Raw genomic sequence first — 16,130 nt, forward strand, 5'->3', positions numbered from 1 at the left:
TCTTTAACAGAGGAGGCTTCATGCTTTACAGCCTCTGAAGTGGCTGGTAGCTAAGGAGAGGATAATGAATTTCAGATAAGGCTCAGGGCAGCTCTCCCATAGCTCAAGTTACAAGCCTGGTGAAGCCTGAGCCATTGCTTTGTTTTAAGGAATGTGAATAATTTACTTCTTACCCATTCCAATGAGCTATCTTTGTTAGGAGTTACTGGTTCTAATTCACGTTTTGAAGCTGGATGCTGTGGTGAAACACCATAAATCCAAAACCAGGTTTTTCTCCATTCTTCAAGGGGAAAACTGCCTGAGGAGCACAGCTCTGTGGTTGCCTCTGCCATAGTCACTGCTGTGTGGGGTGTGAGGAGATACCATCCCTGCTGGCTTAACACAGCTTCACTCAAGACACGGGGCAAGTCATAGAATCATAGAATATCTCAAGTTGGAAGGGATCCATAAGGATCATTGAGTCCAACTCCGAGTTCGTGTTGCACCAGAACTGATGCATAATCATTTTTGTCCCAGCCATCTGCAGTATGTAACTTTTGTCTCTTGGTGGTAAATACCAAGCTCACATTGGAACTAGGAGGATAATTTCGCTGCTGATTGCTAAGGTTTAGATTTAGCCATCATGTGATGACTGCTGTATGTGACAGCATCTATTTATAATGTTTCTTAGGGGTTAAAAGTTTCTTAGCATTCAACTGAAAAATGAATAGTAATGCTGAGAATAAGGTTCTGTGCTTCTGTAATTCCTTCTCTCGCATGTGAAACCACATTAAAATATTAATGAAATATGCCATTTCGGGGGAAATGAGAGCATGGAAAAACCTGTGGAATGACGTGATTTTTCCAAAAGCCGTGCCAGTTGTTTGCAGCAAAACTGGATATAAATAATCTCAGTAACGGGTCTGGTTCCTGTTGTTCTGGGTTCCTAACAATGCACACAAAGAGATGGTTTCTGCCCCAAGCAGATTTTAAATCAGCAGTAGGTAGAAAGAGACAGAGAGGTGGCTTGTGCCATGCAAGAGGTCAAGCAGGGCACAGTCATTGAAGTCTGTACTTTAAACACTTGGTGTGGATTTGTCCTCCCAGGTAAGAAAACACTCAAAAGCCATTATTTATTGCTTTATATATACACATAGTAGCTGTAACCTGTTGCTCTGAAACACAAACCATCAGAGATGTCCTCGAGGTGGTGCAATGCTTGAAAATGCTATATAAGCTGTTTAGGAAGATCTGACACAGTAATTTGTAACTGGTGTTTCTATAAATTGTTCTTCATAGAGAACAGTTTTGCTCCCTAAATATCAATACCAAATTGGAAGATAAACACCAGCAAAGGAAAATATTCCCTTGCTAGGAGGAGAAAAATAAGACAAGCTCTTAAAACATTTAAATGGTGTTGGCATGTCTACAGCAGCACCTCTTTAAGCTTACGAAGATTGTACTGCTCTGTCTGCCATCTGTATGAGTTCTGTAATGCAGCTAAGTGGCCCATGGCAACTGCTTTCCAGTAGCCTGATGTTCATTAAACCACTTCTGATTTGGTTTAGAAATGAATATTTCACAAAGGTGCTTATATTTGAAAGGTGTATCAGTGTCAACCCCCTTCTGCCTTTCAGATATATTTCTCCCAGTTTCTGTCACTTTGAGGTTAGATGGAAACTTTAATGGGGTATGGATATACTTTAGCCTCAAAGTGCTGAGGGGGATTAAAAAAAGGCAAACCAAATAGTTAAATAAATACTTCTCCTTTCCACACAGGTAGAAATGTAGGAAGTGCTGTGAGTCAACCAGTCTCTCTGTAACCAACCCGTCAGGTTTTTAAGGACCTGTGCTTGCAGCTTCATCCCAGTTCAGTTCTTTCTGAGCAGGCAGCACTGCACACATTTTGGCCTTCCACTTTGTTTAAAAGCCCACTGAAATGAATAGAATCCCATCAGCATCCTAAGATAGCGCCCCTCTTGTAATTTAACTCACTGAATAGTTGCAGTGTACCTCTGCCTACAGGAAGCCCACAGAGAAACGAGTGATCATTGGGTCTCAAAACACCCAGGGAATGGTGGTTGGTTTTTTTGCTGACTGGCCTTGAGCTTGCCCTGGAAATTCACATTGCACAGAATTTGCATTACCCCAATGCTCTGGAAACTTCAGGAACCTTTGTCTCGAAGGCTTCCTTTTTGCTGTAGTTTTGCTCTCTGGATGTCTTGACGGTGAGACCGATTGCAAGTTTCACATAGAACTGGTGCCAGAATGCAAAATCCTGCCTTGCTTTAGTGACTAAAACTGCACTTGGCACATTTAAGTGTTGTTTACAATTGGCAAGTTGTACCGGAATACTTCACCCCAAAAAGTAAGTGTGTGTTGGGGGTGATTCCCCTTCACAGGGAAATGTTTGTTTCTTTCAGAACAAGGTTTGATATCTGCTAAAATGTCAGTGGGCCTTTGCGTGCATTTAGTTTTTCTCACAGTAAAACCTTCTGCTGTAACTTGAATGTATTTTGAATTACTTCTGAAGTACTGTTGGTGTAGCTGAACAGACCAAAGTCACTGTAGTCATCACAACTCTGAGTCTAATGCAGAGGAGGTAAGACTGATGCATAACAATTTATATATAGAAGCAGTAACAGACAGATATGCCCGGTATCAGGAGAGCTAAAGCAAGTAATGCCTTTAACTCCTATTAGAAAAGGCTTGAAAAACACATTCTTGACTAACATCAGCTAAAGGTCCCTTTCTTTATTTTATTCAAGCTTAAAAATCAATCACTGCTGTTTTAATGTTTGGCATGGGAACTTTGAGCCAGCTTTACAAGTGAGAAACTGTGTTGCCAGCTATCCTATTCCTGAGAAATCCGGACATAACAGATTAGATAGGCTTGTGCTTAACTTTACCACATGATTAGCTACATGGAGGTCAGTTGGATCCTGAGAAAGGGTTGGTGAATTGAAGTGGTTTGCCTGATTAAATTTAAGCATGGCAGGAAAGCCCTGTACAACCTAACTATTAGTTCTACCCAGTAGGTTCCTGTCTGTGTAGGAAACCTGCAAAGAAAAGATAGGTCTTAATAATACGTGGTGCTTATGCACATTTCCATATTTCCCTGAATAGGTGCCTGGGGCCTTGCATACCTTTATCCACAGTTGCTGTTTGAAGTATCATGCAGACATAAAGAATTTGTCTTATTCCTACTTTAGCAGCAGTGCATCACATTTGACATAAAAATGAGCACTGTGGGCTTTATATACCAATCACCTCCTATAAGTTTGATTCATGCTCATACCTTTGGTCTCAGGAGAGCTAGAAATACTTTAAAATACTTTTTAATTCGCATTTCAAGTGAAGTCTGTAAGCATCAGACTTCCAGCACTAGTACAGAAGTCAAAGAAAAAGCAGGGGGAAATGGCAATTACTCTTTCCTATTAACTGCAAAAGGATGTTGCTTACGCTACAGATATTAAAGCCATTTACTTGCCAGTACTGAATAAAAGCTTGCTGTAATTAAGACATATGGCTGGTATTAACCAAGAAAGGGACAGGAAATTGAACATTAAAGGTGACTCTGCCCTTAATTCACTGTGGCTGGGGGAGGGAGGAGAAATGCTATGAGTGAAAGGGCGACGACAACCTTATCTTTGAATTTCCTGCCTTTCATCAGCTACTATTACGACCTGCGTGTTTAAGTGTTAAAAAAAGCCCTCTGAAGCTTTATAAGACCTGATCGGTACCTCCCAGCTAAATACAGCTTGACTGTATTTAGTTGCTAAGTTCTTCAGTGTAAAGAATCCATTCCCTCCACCTTCTATATGGTTTTTGCAGTGAAAAGAACAGTTTCAGCTTTTAGCGAAATGGTTGTTTAAATATTGCATTTAATGAAGTCAGTGGAAATTTCCATCCTTCCAGTAGTTCTGAAAGGCTGTATCCCAGAAAGTGAATTTCTGAAGCATTTTCACAATCCTTTTTAAATAGAAGTGCTGGATTGTCTTTTTAGAGTGCATAGCAGATTAGTTCCTCATACAGTCTATATAGAGCTACTTTCATTTATACTAAGTGAGGAATTAACTCTTTTTGTGGTTTGCTGAATGGAATAATGTGATGACCCCCCTTTTTTGTTCTGCCTTCTTCATGCTAGTTTTGAACCAGTATTTCATGAGAATAACTACATCTTTTGGTTTTACTGTCTGTACGAAATAATCGCAGATTGTGATCACAAAGACTTTGCTGTCCTTACACTTGGGGTCAGCTGCAAACTGCTTTCATTAGTAGGAAACTCTTGGCAGTTTATGAAACAGCTATATTAAAAATTCAGAAGGGCGAACAACTATCTGATAGTTCTGTAGACCCTGGGCCTCTCAAGTGAGCAATGACCACGTTCGTTCTGGGAATAAATACCAAGTTTTGCCATGAAAAATATCAAAAGGGATCCCGTTTTGTAAGCTTTTGCTGGAATGATTGTCATAAATAATCAGTGTGGGTAATGGCTCCTGTCTGTTCATATGACTTTATAAAGCCTACCTGTGTCAGTATTTTAGAAATAGATGTTTTTACCATCCTTAGGTTCCATTTCTATCATCTTACCATTCTAGAGGGTATACAATATCTTGTCAATCAGTTTAATACCTTCTTATGCCTTATTTAAAATAACCTTGTAAAGTAAGCACTCAGTAAGTTTGGGTCTCTGTGGGGTTGTATGAAAAGCTTGAACTTTCTGGTGATTCCTTTAATTTTCTTCTGTTGTACTTATTACTGAATGATGCTAAATCATTTGGTATCCCAGGCCATGAGATGCCAATGACATCGTTCTTGCAGCCAGCTAAAATGAGTATTTCTCTGCATCTTTTAAATCTATTAACCAAAATACAGGCTGCCTTTTACCTTTAAGAGCACAGACAGTATATTCTCCTGGGTTTTGACTTTTTGGTTTGTCTTGGATTATGTTCTCTTCTGTGGCCCTGTTGTTTAACTAGAAGCTTACATGCCTGGGGAATATTCAACCAGTAACAAAATAGGTGTTTGCAATTTAATACACGTTATTTTATTCTTCAAGAGAATCAATTTTGAGCTGATCCTGTATTTTCAATGCCATGTGCCACCATTTTTCAGTTTCAGAGTTAACAGCCCATTAAGATGAAAGGGACAAAGCACTTCTTAAGTTACCATCTCAGAGCCTCGATGCAGGCAGCCACATTATCACCCTGTAGTTTGTAGTCAGGTCACGGTTGTCAACTAGGAAAGTTTGAGTTAGAAAGCCTGGTCTCATTTAGTGTTGGAGGTCCTGGTTTGCCTTAATTCTTTTCCGATAAGCTCAAAATCTCTGTAATTTATAAAACTACCAAAATGAAAGCTGGGATTCATGACTTGAGTGAATTCAGAAAATAGGCCATTTTCCAGTGACGTCTAATGTTCGGGAGTCTGCCGATGGAGATGGTTCTTGACATAGTCCCTGTGTGTCATTTTGGTGTTTTCTGATACCCTACCCTAGATTGTGATTACTGATTTATAATAGTAGAGAAACAGCAGTTGGAACATAACAAAGCTTTTAAATTCAGGATTAACTATCCTTGGATGTGTAAGATTACAATACAAACAACATGGCTGCCTGTAGTTAATGTTTCATTTATCATCTAGAAGTCTAAAATTGAAGTGAATTTACTGTGCCTGAAAGGCACTAGTACAAAAAGCCCAGAGATTCAAGTCATACATAAACTGCAGAATTGATAGAGTGTGAATAAGCATTGCTCCCAGTCCATCTTCTACAGAGGTAACAGCCACTTGGGTGCTAGTGAGGTTCTTCTGTGGTCCTTCATTTCTGTATTGATATCGCATGTGAGGATTCATTATTTGAGTATTCTGGCCCATGATTTCATATAATTAAATCTTATTGTCCAAATATTGCCTGACACCAACTCGCTTTTCACTGAGCAATTATCAGTTACTAGTTGGAGACACCTGTGAACCATCAGTTGATGGACAGGGCTCATTCTCGTTGACTTCAAGTCCCTTTTCCATGAACTAGACTTCCTGCTCTGGTAAGAGTATTTATGTTTGTTACTAGCTCTTGAGCAGTTTTCTGTTAAAGACTGAGATTTATCTCTTCTGTTGTTTCTCTCTTCTTTTCCTCTTTCCCTCCTTACAGAAAAATCCGTAAGAAGTTCACCAGGTCACAGCTGAAAAGAGCTTCCAGAACACCTTGTTCTCCAATCATTGCAAAGACAAAGACTCTCATGAACAATAGGCAGGCACGAACAGAGCCAGGAACCATCACACACTGAAGATGTAACAGCATCAGCACCATAATCACGTCAGACTCATGTTTAATTGTGAAGGCAGATACAACAGGACCTTCCACATCTTCAAGACTGTATGGACAGATTGTGGTGGGGTTCTGTGTTCTGGGCAGGATCCAACAGCAGCCCTTGTTTCCCCTTGTCTCTGCAAGGGCTACTTCTGGTTCACTGTGCAGGCCTGTCCTGGATTGTCCTTCTATTTCCTCCATTCCCAGTCATCAGTATTGGCTGGTCAGGGAGGGGTTGTTTGCACTGACCACACTGAAGGAGTATGGATGCAGAGTCCACCCACCACATTTGTCTATGCCTTTGAGTGGTTTGATACAAAAATATGCAGCTTTTGAAACTATTGCAGTGTCTTTAAAGCAGCATTTAGTCTTGAGGGATTTGTGTTTTCAAAACCAGCTGCAAACTTTGGGTGTTCATATTTTTCAGTATTGGCTTGAGTCACTTTGGATTTGATTTTCTGAACTGCTGAGCATCCAGAACCTGAAACGAGGACAAGGAGTTGTTCAGCAGTTCTGAAACTTAGATTGAATTAGGAAGTGCCCATAATTAGTGGCCAGATTTCAAAATGCTTTGGTTCAAATCCTGCAAAGTATTACATGTGGCAGTGAACATCCAGCTCGACTAGTTGCATGTGTAGGAACTGGTCCTATTGTCTGTATATTTGCAAGCATCCACCTAGTCCTTGTATCTTTTTGCATTTCTTGAAGCCTATTCTGAATAGTGAAAACCAGCAGAACGCAATCCCAGGAAAACATGAAGAAATAAGAGTATTTCCTATTAGAAATGTCTCTCCACAAAATAATTTCTACATTTTTGATATGCCTGGATAAAAAGATGTCTTGCATAATACTTCGAAAGTCATAATTGTAAGGCTACAGGTGGATACTTACCATGGAGAGATGATGTGCCTTTTGAAACTGCTTGTAGGAAACTGTCAGTCCTCCTGAAAGTGGGAATGGCAACAGAGGCAGGTCTTTTTTCTACTCAGGTACTTACAGGTGAACAATCTCTGCCCTACTTTGACATTCAGAGGCAACCAGTGTGTAGCACTGCTGTGCGAGCCTAGCTGGGATATGTTGATGGTCTGAGGCAAGTTGTATCCTTCAATAGGCTTGGTTTCCATGTGGCTTTTTAAGAGCTGGTCAAACACTGACCACGTCATAGTAAGCTGAGATGAGCTTCAAGACTTTTTTTCCCTTCTGTCCTTACTAGGTATCCCTCACAGATAGGATAGATGTGAGGATTTCATCCAGTTGTGGATGTTCACTTGGCTCTGTGGTTAGAAAGACAAAGATGTAAGTGGTGTCTCAGACCTGGGGGTGATTCCACCTCCCCTTTGCCATGTGATTTATGGTTTCCACTTGGAAGAGCATCTGTGATCTCAGCCTAAAACAAGCCATACTCTCTGTGTAGGATTTTGAGCGTTTGAGACAGTAACCCAGATGCTTCTTCAAAAAAGAAAGCACCTTGACCTCCTGAAGGGACTTGATGGTGATTTTCCGGAGTGATGGATCCAGGTCTTGTCCACTGTCCTTCACCAGCAAGAAAAGGGTGAATATGAAGGAGCGATTATGACATGGAGTGCTCCTAGTACCCTGAGCACCCTAGTGAATGTCACAGTTTTGGACTCAGTTGGAGAAGACCTGGGATTCATCTGCTCACACCTCTTCCCAGTAGCCGTTGAAGCGTGCAGCCCTAGGGGTCTCTTCTAGCCACAGGATCTGCTTTTTCCTTATAACAGGAGGGCTTTTCATCAAATAACTGAGTGGAGACAACCTTATTAGTAAGAATTGCCTTTATTAACTACCACATATGGAAACACCTTCTGTATAATAGCTTCCTCGCCCATTAAAGTACAGAAAACATGATTATTCAGCAATCTGTTTGACTGAAAGTATGAAAAACATGAACAGAAAGAGCTTTGTCTCCCTCAGGCATCAGTGAAATCACATACAGCAGACTCATTTTCAAAGTGTCATTAGTTGTAAGGTGGTGGGTTTTTTACCCTGCCTTATTAAGCTTGTACTCAAATTATTCCTTTCAGTTAGTGTGCTACGGTGTCTAGCCAGTATTTGGTAAAATCTCTGTGTGTTTCTGCTTTTGACAAAGGTGTTGGTGTCTGTAATAGTCTGATGTGAAGTCACTTCTTCTTTCCCTCTGAGGAGGGAGCTTGGTAACACAGCTCCCGGTTATGCAGCCAGCTGCCTGATATACCATTATCTTTTGCATCAAGTAGCCAAGGTAAGGTAGAATCCTTCTTTGTAGCTTCAAGCTGAGGTGCTTCATCTGGATACACTGGAAATAATGCTGTGTCCCTGCCTGGCAGAGTCATTTCAAAGGTTGCAGTAGCTGTCCGTTGGGGTGGATAAGGCACAAGGAGGCTGCTGGAACAACTTCTGCTCGGGCTTTAAACTGTTTCACATACAGTTACAGAGAGACTTTCCTTGCCCTAAAATGCACAGAGAAACTGCATGCCACGTACCACACCTTTGTCTTTACCTGCTCTCTCGCTGTCTGACCTTTCCTGCAAGATGCTCTCTAGAGGTGGATATAAGATTTACTTGTGAATTTCAACTGGACGTGTTGATGGAAGATCAGTTGAAGACGTGTTCCTGCTTGGTCCGGGCATAAATGCCTACGTTGTTGTAGGCATTGTGACAGTCCTCACCACAGTATCCTGCAATTCCATGCTTTCTGTTGAAGCTGTTTGTGAGCAAAGATGACACATTTCTGTGTAAAGTGTAACAGCATATCCACAGCAAATCGGAGCTCAGCACTGTTTTTATCAAGCTTCCCAACGTAGTTATTTTAAAACCAGCTAACATGTATCAGTCATCAGCAATGACGCTGAATATAAACATAAACCTCAGAAGCAAGGACAAGAAGTTTGGTACTTACCATGGATGTGAGCAAGAGAATCGAGGCAGCATCAGCCCCGTATTTGCAATATGATTTATTTTCCAGTTAGCTAAATAGAAATCTACCTGAAAATCTGCCTCTCCTTTTACAAATATGGGGCTAAAACCCCATACAAAATGCATGGTCTTTTTGTGTCAAGAGGTCTCATATATAAACTGGAAAGATATGTTTAGTATGACCATATTGCTGGTTTCAACTATATCGCTGTCCTGCTCTCTTGAAATATTTTGTATATTGTTTTCAGATTATTTTTAAAGGCCCTATTTAGTGTTGGAAGTTACAGTTCTGTAGGATGGAAAAAAGAGGTTTTGAAATAGTTGAGACTGCTTGAAATGTGTTGGTGATGTGAAAACAACATCTTTAAAACAGTGTTTTGATTAAGGGCAAATATAGCCTTCATTTCTGTGGTCCAAACCTCGCAGTTTGTTATGAAAAACTGGGTATTGAAGCTGAAATGAAGAACAAACAAGCAGAAGAAACGGTGAATCTGCCCTTACAGAATGTGCACTTTTTATTAAAGTCAGATATATATATATTTTTTTTTTCAAATAAATATAATTTCAACACAGGTACTTTCCTAATTCTGAAGGCTTAAATAAAATAGAATGGCTGCATAGTAGTTTCTGATGTAGTCACAGCAGAACATGCCACAGCCTTTTGCAGAGACCACTTAGAGTCTTTTCAGAAATACTATATTGCATAGTATGATGTAGTGGACACGGTGTCTTTATATATGTGCACTGCTATGGTGATGGGAGTGTTAGAATCCTCTGGAAATCTCAGCAAAACAATATTCTCTTTTAATTTTCTTTTGAAGGTCCTTTATATAAACCCGTGTCTTCATAAGCCAGAGTGGGTGTCAAGAGATCTGAGTTTATATAACTGCACAGTGGAATTTTTTGGAGTAAGTCAGGACTTTTTTATTCAAATGTTGCACGTTTGAGGGAGGAAACCTAATTTTGGAATACAGGGGGTTTGGATAAGAGTTTTGAGGTTGTACTATATAGTGACAAACAAATCTGCAGAATATGCTCCTGTTGCTCATAAAGATGTAACAGTTGGTATTGAAATACAGGATTGATTCAATAAAAAAGAGAAGCATTAAAGAGCCGTCTTTTTTTTAATTCTGTTGTTTAGACCAAAAGTGAATTTCTCAAAGGAATGGTAAAACTGGGAAGCTCCATGTTGAGTGTTTGAGGATGTGGAGCACTTCAGACTGAAACATAGTACTATTTGGTTTGCATTAAAGTGTCTTTGTGTACGAACTTTGTGACTCTTGGCCCTTTTTGCAGGAGATGATTAAATTTCGGCATGGACATTTGTCATCCTATTTTCAGTAGGCTATTGAATGATCAAGAGGCTAAAAGATGATGAGCTCTTTAATCTGCAGTAGAGTTAAGGACACATTAGATTAAACGTGGATGAGGAAAGAGACTCGCAAGTCAAGGGGAGAGAGACATGAGATATTGGTTATTGCATTGGAACACCAGAAAACTTCTTGGGATTGAACTGGTATCTGGGCAAAAGGACTCATATTCCACAAAACAATACTAGAAGTTAGTCTCTGCTGCACTGACCCATCTAAACTTTGCAGGTTGATATTAATGTCAAAATCTATGTGTGTTTTTAGTTCGGTAGCACCTAGAACTTGTGGCTTCTATGTGACTATGGGGCATAACCTGAATTCTCTTCCTTACTAACGCCTGAAGTAATTTCCCCAAATATATTGGATGGGGTTTTTTTGCACAGGAGGAGAATCAAAGGGCTTCTGAACAGAAGTAATGGCTGCTGAGGATGTGGAGCACTTCAGACTGAAACATAGTACTATTTGGTTTGCATTAAAGTGTCTTTGTGTACGAACTTTGTGACTCTTGGCCCTTTTTGCAGGAGATGGTTAAATTTCTGCATGGACATTTGTATTTTCAGTAGGCTATTGAATGATCAAGAGGCTAAAAGATGATGAGCTCTTTAATCTGCAGTAGAGTTAAGGACACATTAGATTAAACGTGGATGAGGAAAGAGACTCGCAAGTCAAGGGGAGAGAGACATGAGATATTGGTTATTGCCAGGAGATGATTAAATTTCGGCATGGACATTTGTCATCCTATTTTCAGTAGGCTATTGAATGATCAAGAGGCTAAAAGATGATGAGCTCTTTAATCTGCAGTAGAGTTAAGGACACATTAGATTAAACGTGGATGAGGAAAGAGACTCGCAAGTCAAGGGGAGAGAGACATGAGGTATTGGTTATTGCATTGGAACACCAGAAAACTTCTTGGGATTGAACTGGTATCTGGGCAAAAGGACTCATATTCCACAAAACAATACTAGAAGTTAGTCTCTGCTGCACTGACCCATCTAAACTTTGCAGGTTGATATTAATGTCAAAATCTATGTGTGTTTTTAGTTCGGTAGCACCTAGAACTTGTGGCTTCTATGTGACTATGGGGCATAACCTGAATTCTCTTCCTTACTAACGCCTGAAGTAATTTCCCCAAATATATTGGATGGGGTTTTTTTGCACAGGAGGAGAATCAAAGGGCTTCTGAACAGAAGTAATGGCTGCTACTTCGCAGGTTTGTTCAAGGCAACTGTTTTCATGTCCTAATTCCCCCATCTGTCTTGGGGAAGGCAGGATTTCTATGGATTATCTTCTTCTTCTTACCCTCCCTCTCCCTTAAAGAGATCTGTGCAGATTCCAAGTAGCAGAAACAAAGTTCTTCCATGGTGGCTGGATTTATTTGGCAAGATGAGTTCCATTTTCTAGCACTTCTGGGAGAGTTGTATCAAGGAGGGGATAATCTCTGGAAGCAGTCCTTTGCTAGGGGAACTGAGGAAATGGGCATCTCTTTAACTGGGTTTACAAGGAATGTCAGTCAAAACAGAGGAGGACCAAGATACTCTTCACTTCCAAATTAGGACTGTAAAGCCCTTCCTTTGTCTAGTTGAAATATGTACTTAAGGGGTCTCTTTAGTCTCTGTTCTTTAGTTCACTGTAAAGGTATTGATCACACTTACAAGGCCTCAGCAATGAAAGGACATATACTTAAAGGTGGGGGTTTTTTTCCATTGCAGTAGCAATCAGAAAAAAAGGAAAAGGTGGTTGTTTGTTTTAATACAAAACTGTGTGCTGTCTGTTTGAAAGCAGAAGTTATTGGAGAGGGCATTTCACCAGGAGCTGAGTTCTTTTGGCTTTTGGTATGTGCAGAACTTTCATACAACACTGTCACTAGAACAGGGTTGGAACTCCGTGATCTTAAGGTCCTTTCCAACTGGTTTGACACGACGACACTTTTCCGTGAAGTCACATGCACTGACTTCATCATGGGCTGTTTTATACAATTAGAAACAAGCCAACGAGTGACTGTTACCATTTCAACTTAATCTAAAAGCCATTGGTGCCAAGACCAAAGGTCCTTTAAACATATATTATTTGTGTATACATAAAGTGTGTGTTCTTTATAAGATAAGCAGATGGATCTTTATGGAAATTAAAACTATTATTGCTAATTTAAATGATGGTTAAACCTAGACACCAGTCCCAAGCACTGTGTGTGGCCAATAATTTTTAAGATACACACTCCAATCAAAGTCTGCCTTGTGTAGCTGGGATGTTCCGTAAGGAGTAGAATTGGCCCTTGTATTATGTGATGACGACATTTATTTTTAAGTGGCTTACTAGAGTCTTGTAATGAATAAATTTCCTGCAGGAAATAAATCTTAGTCTATACTGCTTTGGGCAATAGAATGGGAGGAAGAGGATTAGGGCAGGATTTGATGGTGATTCTCTTCCTACCAATTTAGCAATTCGTGGCTGCAGAACTTCCTCCCCAAAGCTAAGCCCCAGGGAGCCTGGAGGAGCATGATGACTCCCTAATTTGTTTTGGGGGGGGTGTTGTTTGTTTGGGTTGTCCTGTTTTGTTTCTTTCCTTGCTTGCTAGCTATGTTATTACTCTGGAGATTTGCTCCTCAGTCATCTGAATCAATAATTTCATTAATGGGGAGAAAGCAGTTCATATCACCACCATTGGGCTAAAAGTGGCTCTTCCCTTAGTTTCTTCTTCTTGAGCACATAAAAGAACATCCTGTGTAACTACAGCAAAAAGGAATTTCACAAGGATTTACATGAAGCTAAGTAGTAAGTAAAGAGTGTACAACCTTAAACTGGCAGGATATAGCAGAATAGGACACTGAACACGATTTGCTTTTGTTACATGGGTATAACTATCTGTGACTGAAGGATCATTCTTTCAAGCAGTCCTTTCCATTCCAGTTCTCTGAACACTGCACTTTTGCTGTCTTCATCAAACTCCTCCCTTTGTGCTGCTTGCTCTGCAAAGTACTCACATATTGGAAGAAGGACCTACTCATACTTCAACTTGTCGGTAAGTCATAGGGGTAGACTGCAATGGAAATTTAGAGACTATAATACTGATGAATGGCTCCATGTTTGTTTTGTTTCCTTCAGTCTTGATTTTCATTAGAATTTGAATCTCTTTAAACACAGTGAGTCTAAGAAAGGTTATACTGAATGCCTTGAATCCTTATGGTATGCCTAAGGCAGTTGTGTTGCATGGTCTGCTTGCAGGAGCCTTGACTCTATCCTAGCTGTTAATCCTGCCCATTGCTTATTTTCCCCATTACTAACAGTGAGAGCAGTATTGATTGGCCTTTTCAAGTGGACTAGACTCCATCCTGCAAGTTCTATGTGCACAGTTAAGTCATGGTTAAATATTTTCTCCTTTTTTATGGTTTCTGCTTGCTCTCCTTCTTCTTGTACATGATCAGAAGGAGAGCTCAATGCTCCTCCCCTTTCCACTGTGTCTGGGTTTGGCTCAGTTGCTGCTGAGTGCCCGGGAGAGGGAAAGGCTGGATCACTGCTGACTGTCCCTTTGTGCACTGTGTACTGGCCACTACAAACCACAGCAATACTTCGTATTCTGAAATTGTAAGTATGGGGACAGCCATAGCACAACAGTGTCTTGTGGCTAAAGCAGGCTCCATGGCACTGTTGCATTTTGTAGTGTAATAAATGGTTCAGAGCGGCTGAGCCCTCTGGAGATGCTCCCTTTCCACTGCTGCGTAACTGGAATATGCTGCCAGGCCTCTCATTTAATGGTTTCTTTGGATCCCAGTGGCATATTTGGATCCATTTCCCTTCAAAGTCGCTTCACCAATGCTCAGGCACCCTAATCCTGCTTCGTTACATTTATTTTGCTTCCTTGAACCCCAACCTCTATGAATTTCACCTCACTTTTCAGAATGATGTCAGGGAAGATTATAATCAAGCTGTTATAAGCATCTAGAAGATTTTGCCTCTTCATCACTCCTTAATTTTCCAGTTTAGAGCCATTTTTATTCCATTACTCTTTCCTTTTCATCTTCCTTTCCATTGGTGTTTCTTTTACTGATTAAGATCCATCTAATATGCTCAGATATTACTTGGAATATGACATAGTCTTCAAAACTATGAATTTGTACCAATTGGGGTGAGGGCAGCAAACATTGGACATGGGTTTATAGCTCCATAATCCCAGATAGTGTGTTGGCCAAGTCATCAGAATTCAAGTCCAGATGAACATTTCAAACTGTCCCAGTTTCTCAGGTATTTGGAGCCAGTGGTTTTGTACTGTCCCTTCCAAAGACCGGGGCTTGCTGCAGACTTCCAATCTCAATGTGTTTAGCTTTTTTACCCTTCCTTTAGGCTTAGAAGAGTTGGGCTCTAGGGTTTGGCTCCACTGTACCTACAACATGCTTTGCCAGCCTGTAATTAGACCTGCTGCCTGAATGCTGAGTAGCTTTCTTCTGTTTACTGCCTGTGTGGATTAAATTTGAAAGATTTCAGTAGAAGAATACAAATGAAGTGACTGCGTAGCTCTGGATTTTCTTCAGCTTCCCTCGATGCACTCATGAGAATCAATTGCAGTTGCTTATTATTTTAAAATAGCAGTTAATTTGAGACAATCTGATTCACTAGCTCGTTTAATTTTGCTGATTTGATTTCAGCCTCCTGCCCATCTGGGCCAACCTACGTATACTGTTCTAAAGCCAGTGTGTAAACTCCCATGGCCAAAGTGAAAGACACTCAACCTGACAACCTGTCAGCAAAGTGCTGCTTGCAACAGTGTACTCCAGACCTCTGTTTTCTGATGAGTAAAATCCTCAGTGAAAGAGGGGGGATTATTCTGCAGTTAATTCTCGTTTGTGCTAGGAGAGAACCAAACAGCCTCTCCAAATCCCTCCCATTTAACCATTCAGTTCTGGGGATGTTCAAATCTGGTGACAGTGGAGTTGCACGGGCAGAGAATTGATTTCCTGAACAAAGCAGTTTATCCTATCTGGGGATGTGCTGAAGGAAGCCCACAGTCACCGTGAGAACTGTAGGATTAATCTCTATAAAGTCACATGAGACTTCTAGAAATGGCATCCTGGTCAAACTCCTGCATCTGTGCAAATCCTCTTGAAGGGAACAGAGAATCCTGAAGTAGGATTGTAGGCTAAGCTGTAAGCTCTCTGCGTTAGGGCTAATATCCTCCTGAATTATTAAAAAATGCTCTTTAGATTTATAGCTTTGTAGCAATGTGTGTGATATTAAAAAAATAAATATTAAAGAGCTCGTAGTAGGTATCAGGTCTTTTTATCTGGAGAGGGACTTTGGACAAGGGCCTGTAAGGACAGGACAAGGGGAATGGCTTTAACCTGCCAGAGGGGAGACTGAGATGAGCTCTTGGGCAGAAGTTCTTCCCTGTGAGGGTGCTGAGGCGCTGGCACAGGGTGCCCAGAGAAGCTGTGGCTGCCCCATCCCTGGCAGTGTTCAAGGGCAGGTTGGACACAGGGGCTTGGAGCAACCTGCTCTAGTGTGAGGTGTCCCTGCCTGTGGCAGGGGTTGGAACTGGATACTCCTAAGGTCCTTTCCACCCC

At 40.8% G+C, this 16,130-nt stretch overlaps 1 protein-coding gene across 1 annotated transcript in view; it reads left to right on the forward strand.

Annotated features, from left to right (window-relative positions):
- Window positions 1–6,152, forward strand: part of LOC104409472 (metastasis-associated protein MTA3-like) — a gene marked incomplete at its 5' end in the record, with an annotated part of 53,721 nt that extends 47,569 nt beyond the window's left edge. The window contains one exon of the mRNA XM_010019349.1: window positions 6,131–6,152. Within this exon, the coding sequence (XP_010017651.1) occupies window positions 6,131–6,142 (12 nt within the window). The remainder of the gene's footprint in view (window positions 1–6,130) is intronic.
- Between the last annotated feature and the right edge of the window lie 9,978 nt (window positions 6,153–16,130).

Source organism: Nestor notabilis, unplaced genomic scaffold (genome assembly GCF_000696875.1).
Source record: "Nestor notabilis isolate BGI_N333 unplaced genomic scaffold, ASM69687v1 scaffold1328, whole genome shotgun sequence".
In the NCBI taxonomy this organism is placed as follows: Eukaryota; Metazoa; Chordata; class Aves; order Psittaciformes; family Psittacidae; genus Nestor; species Nestor notabilis.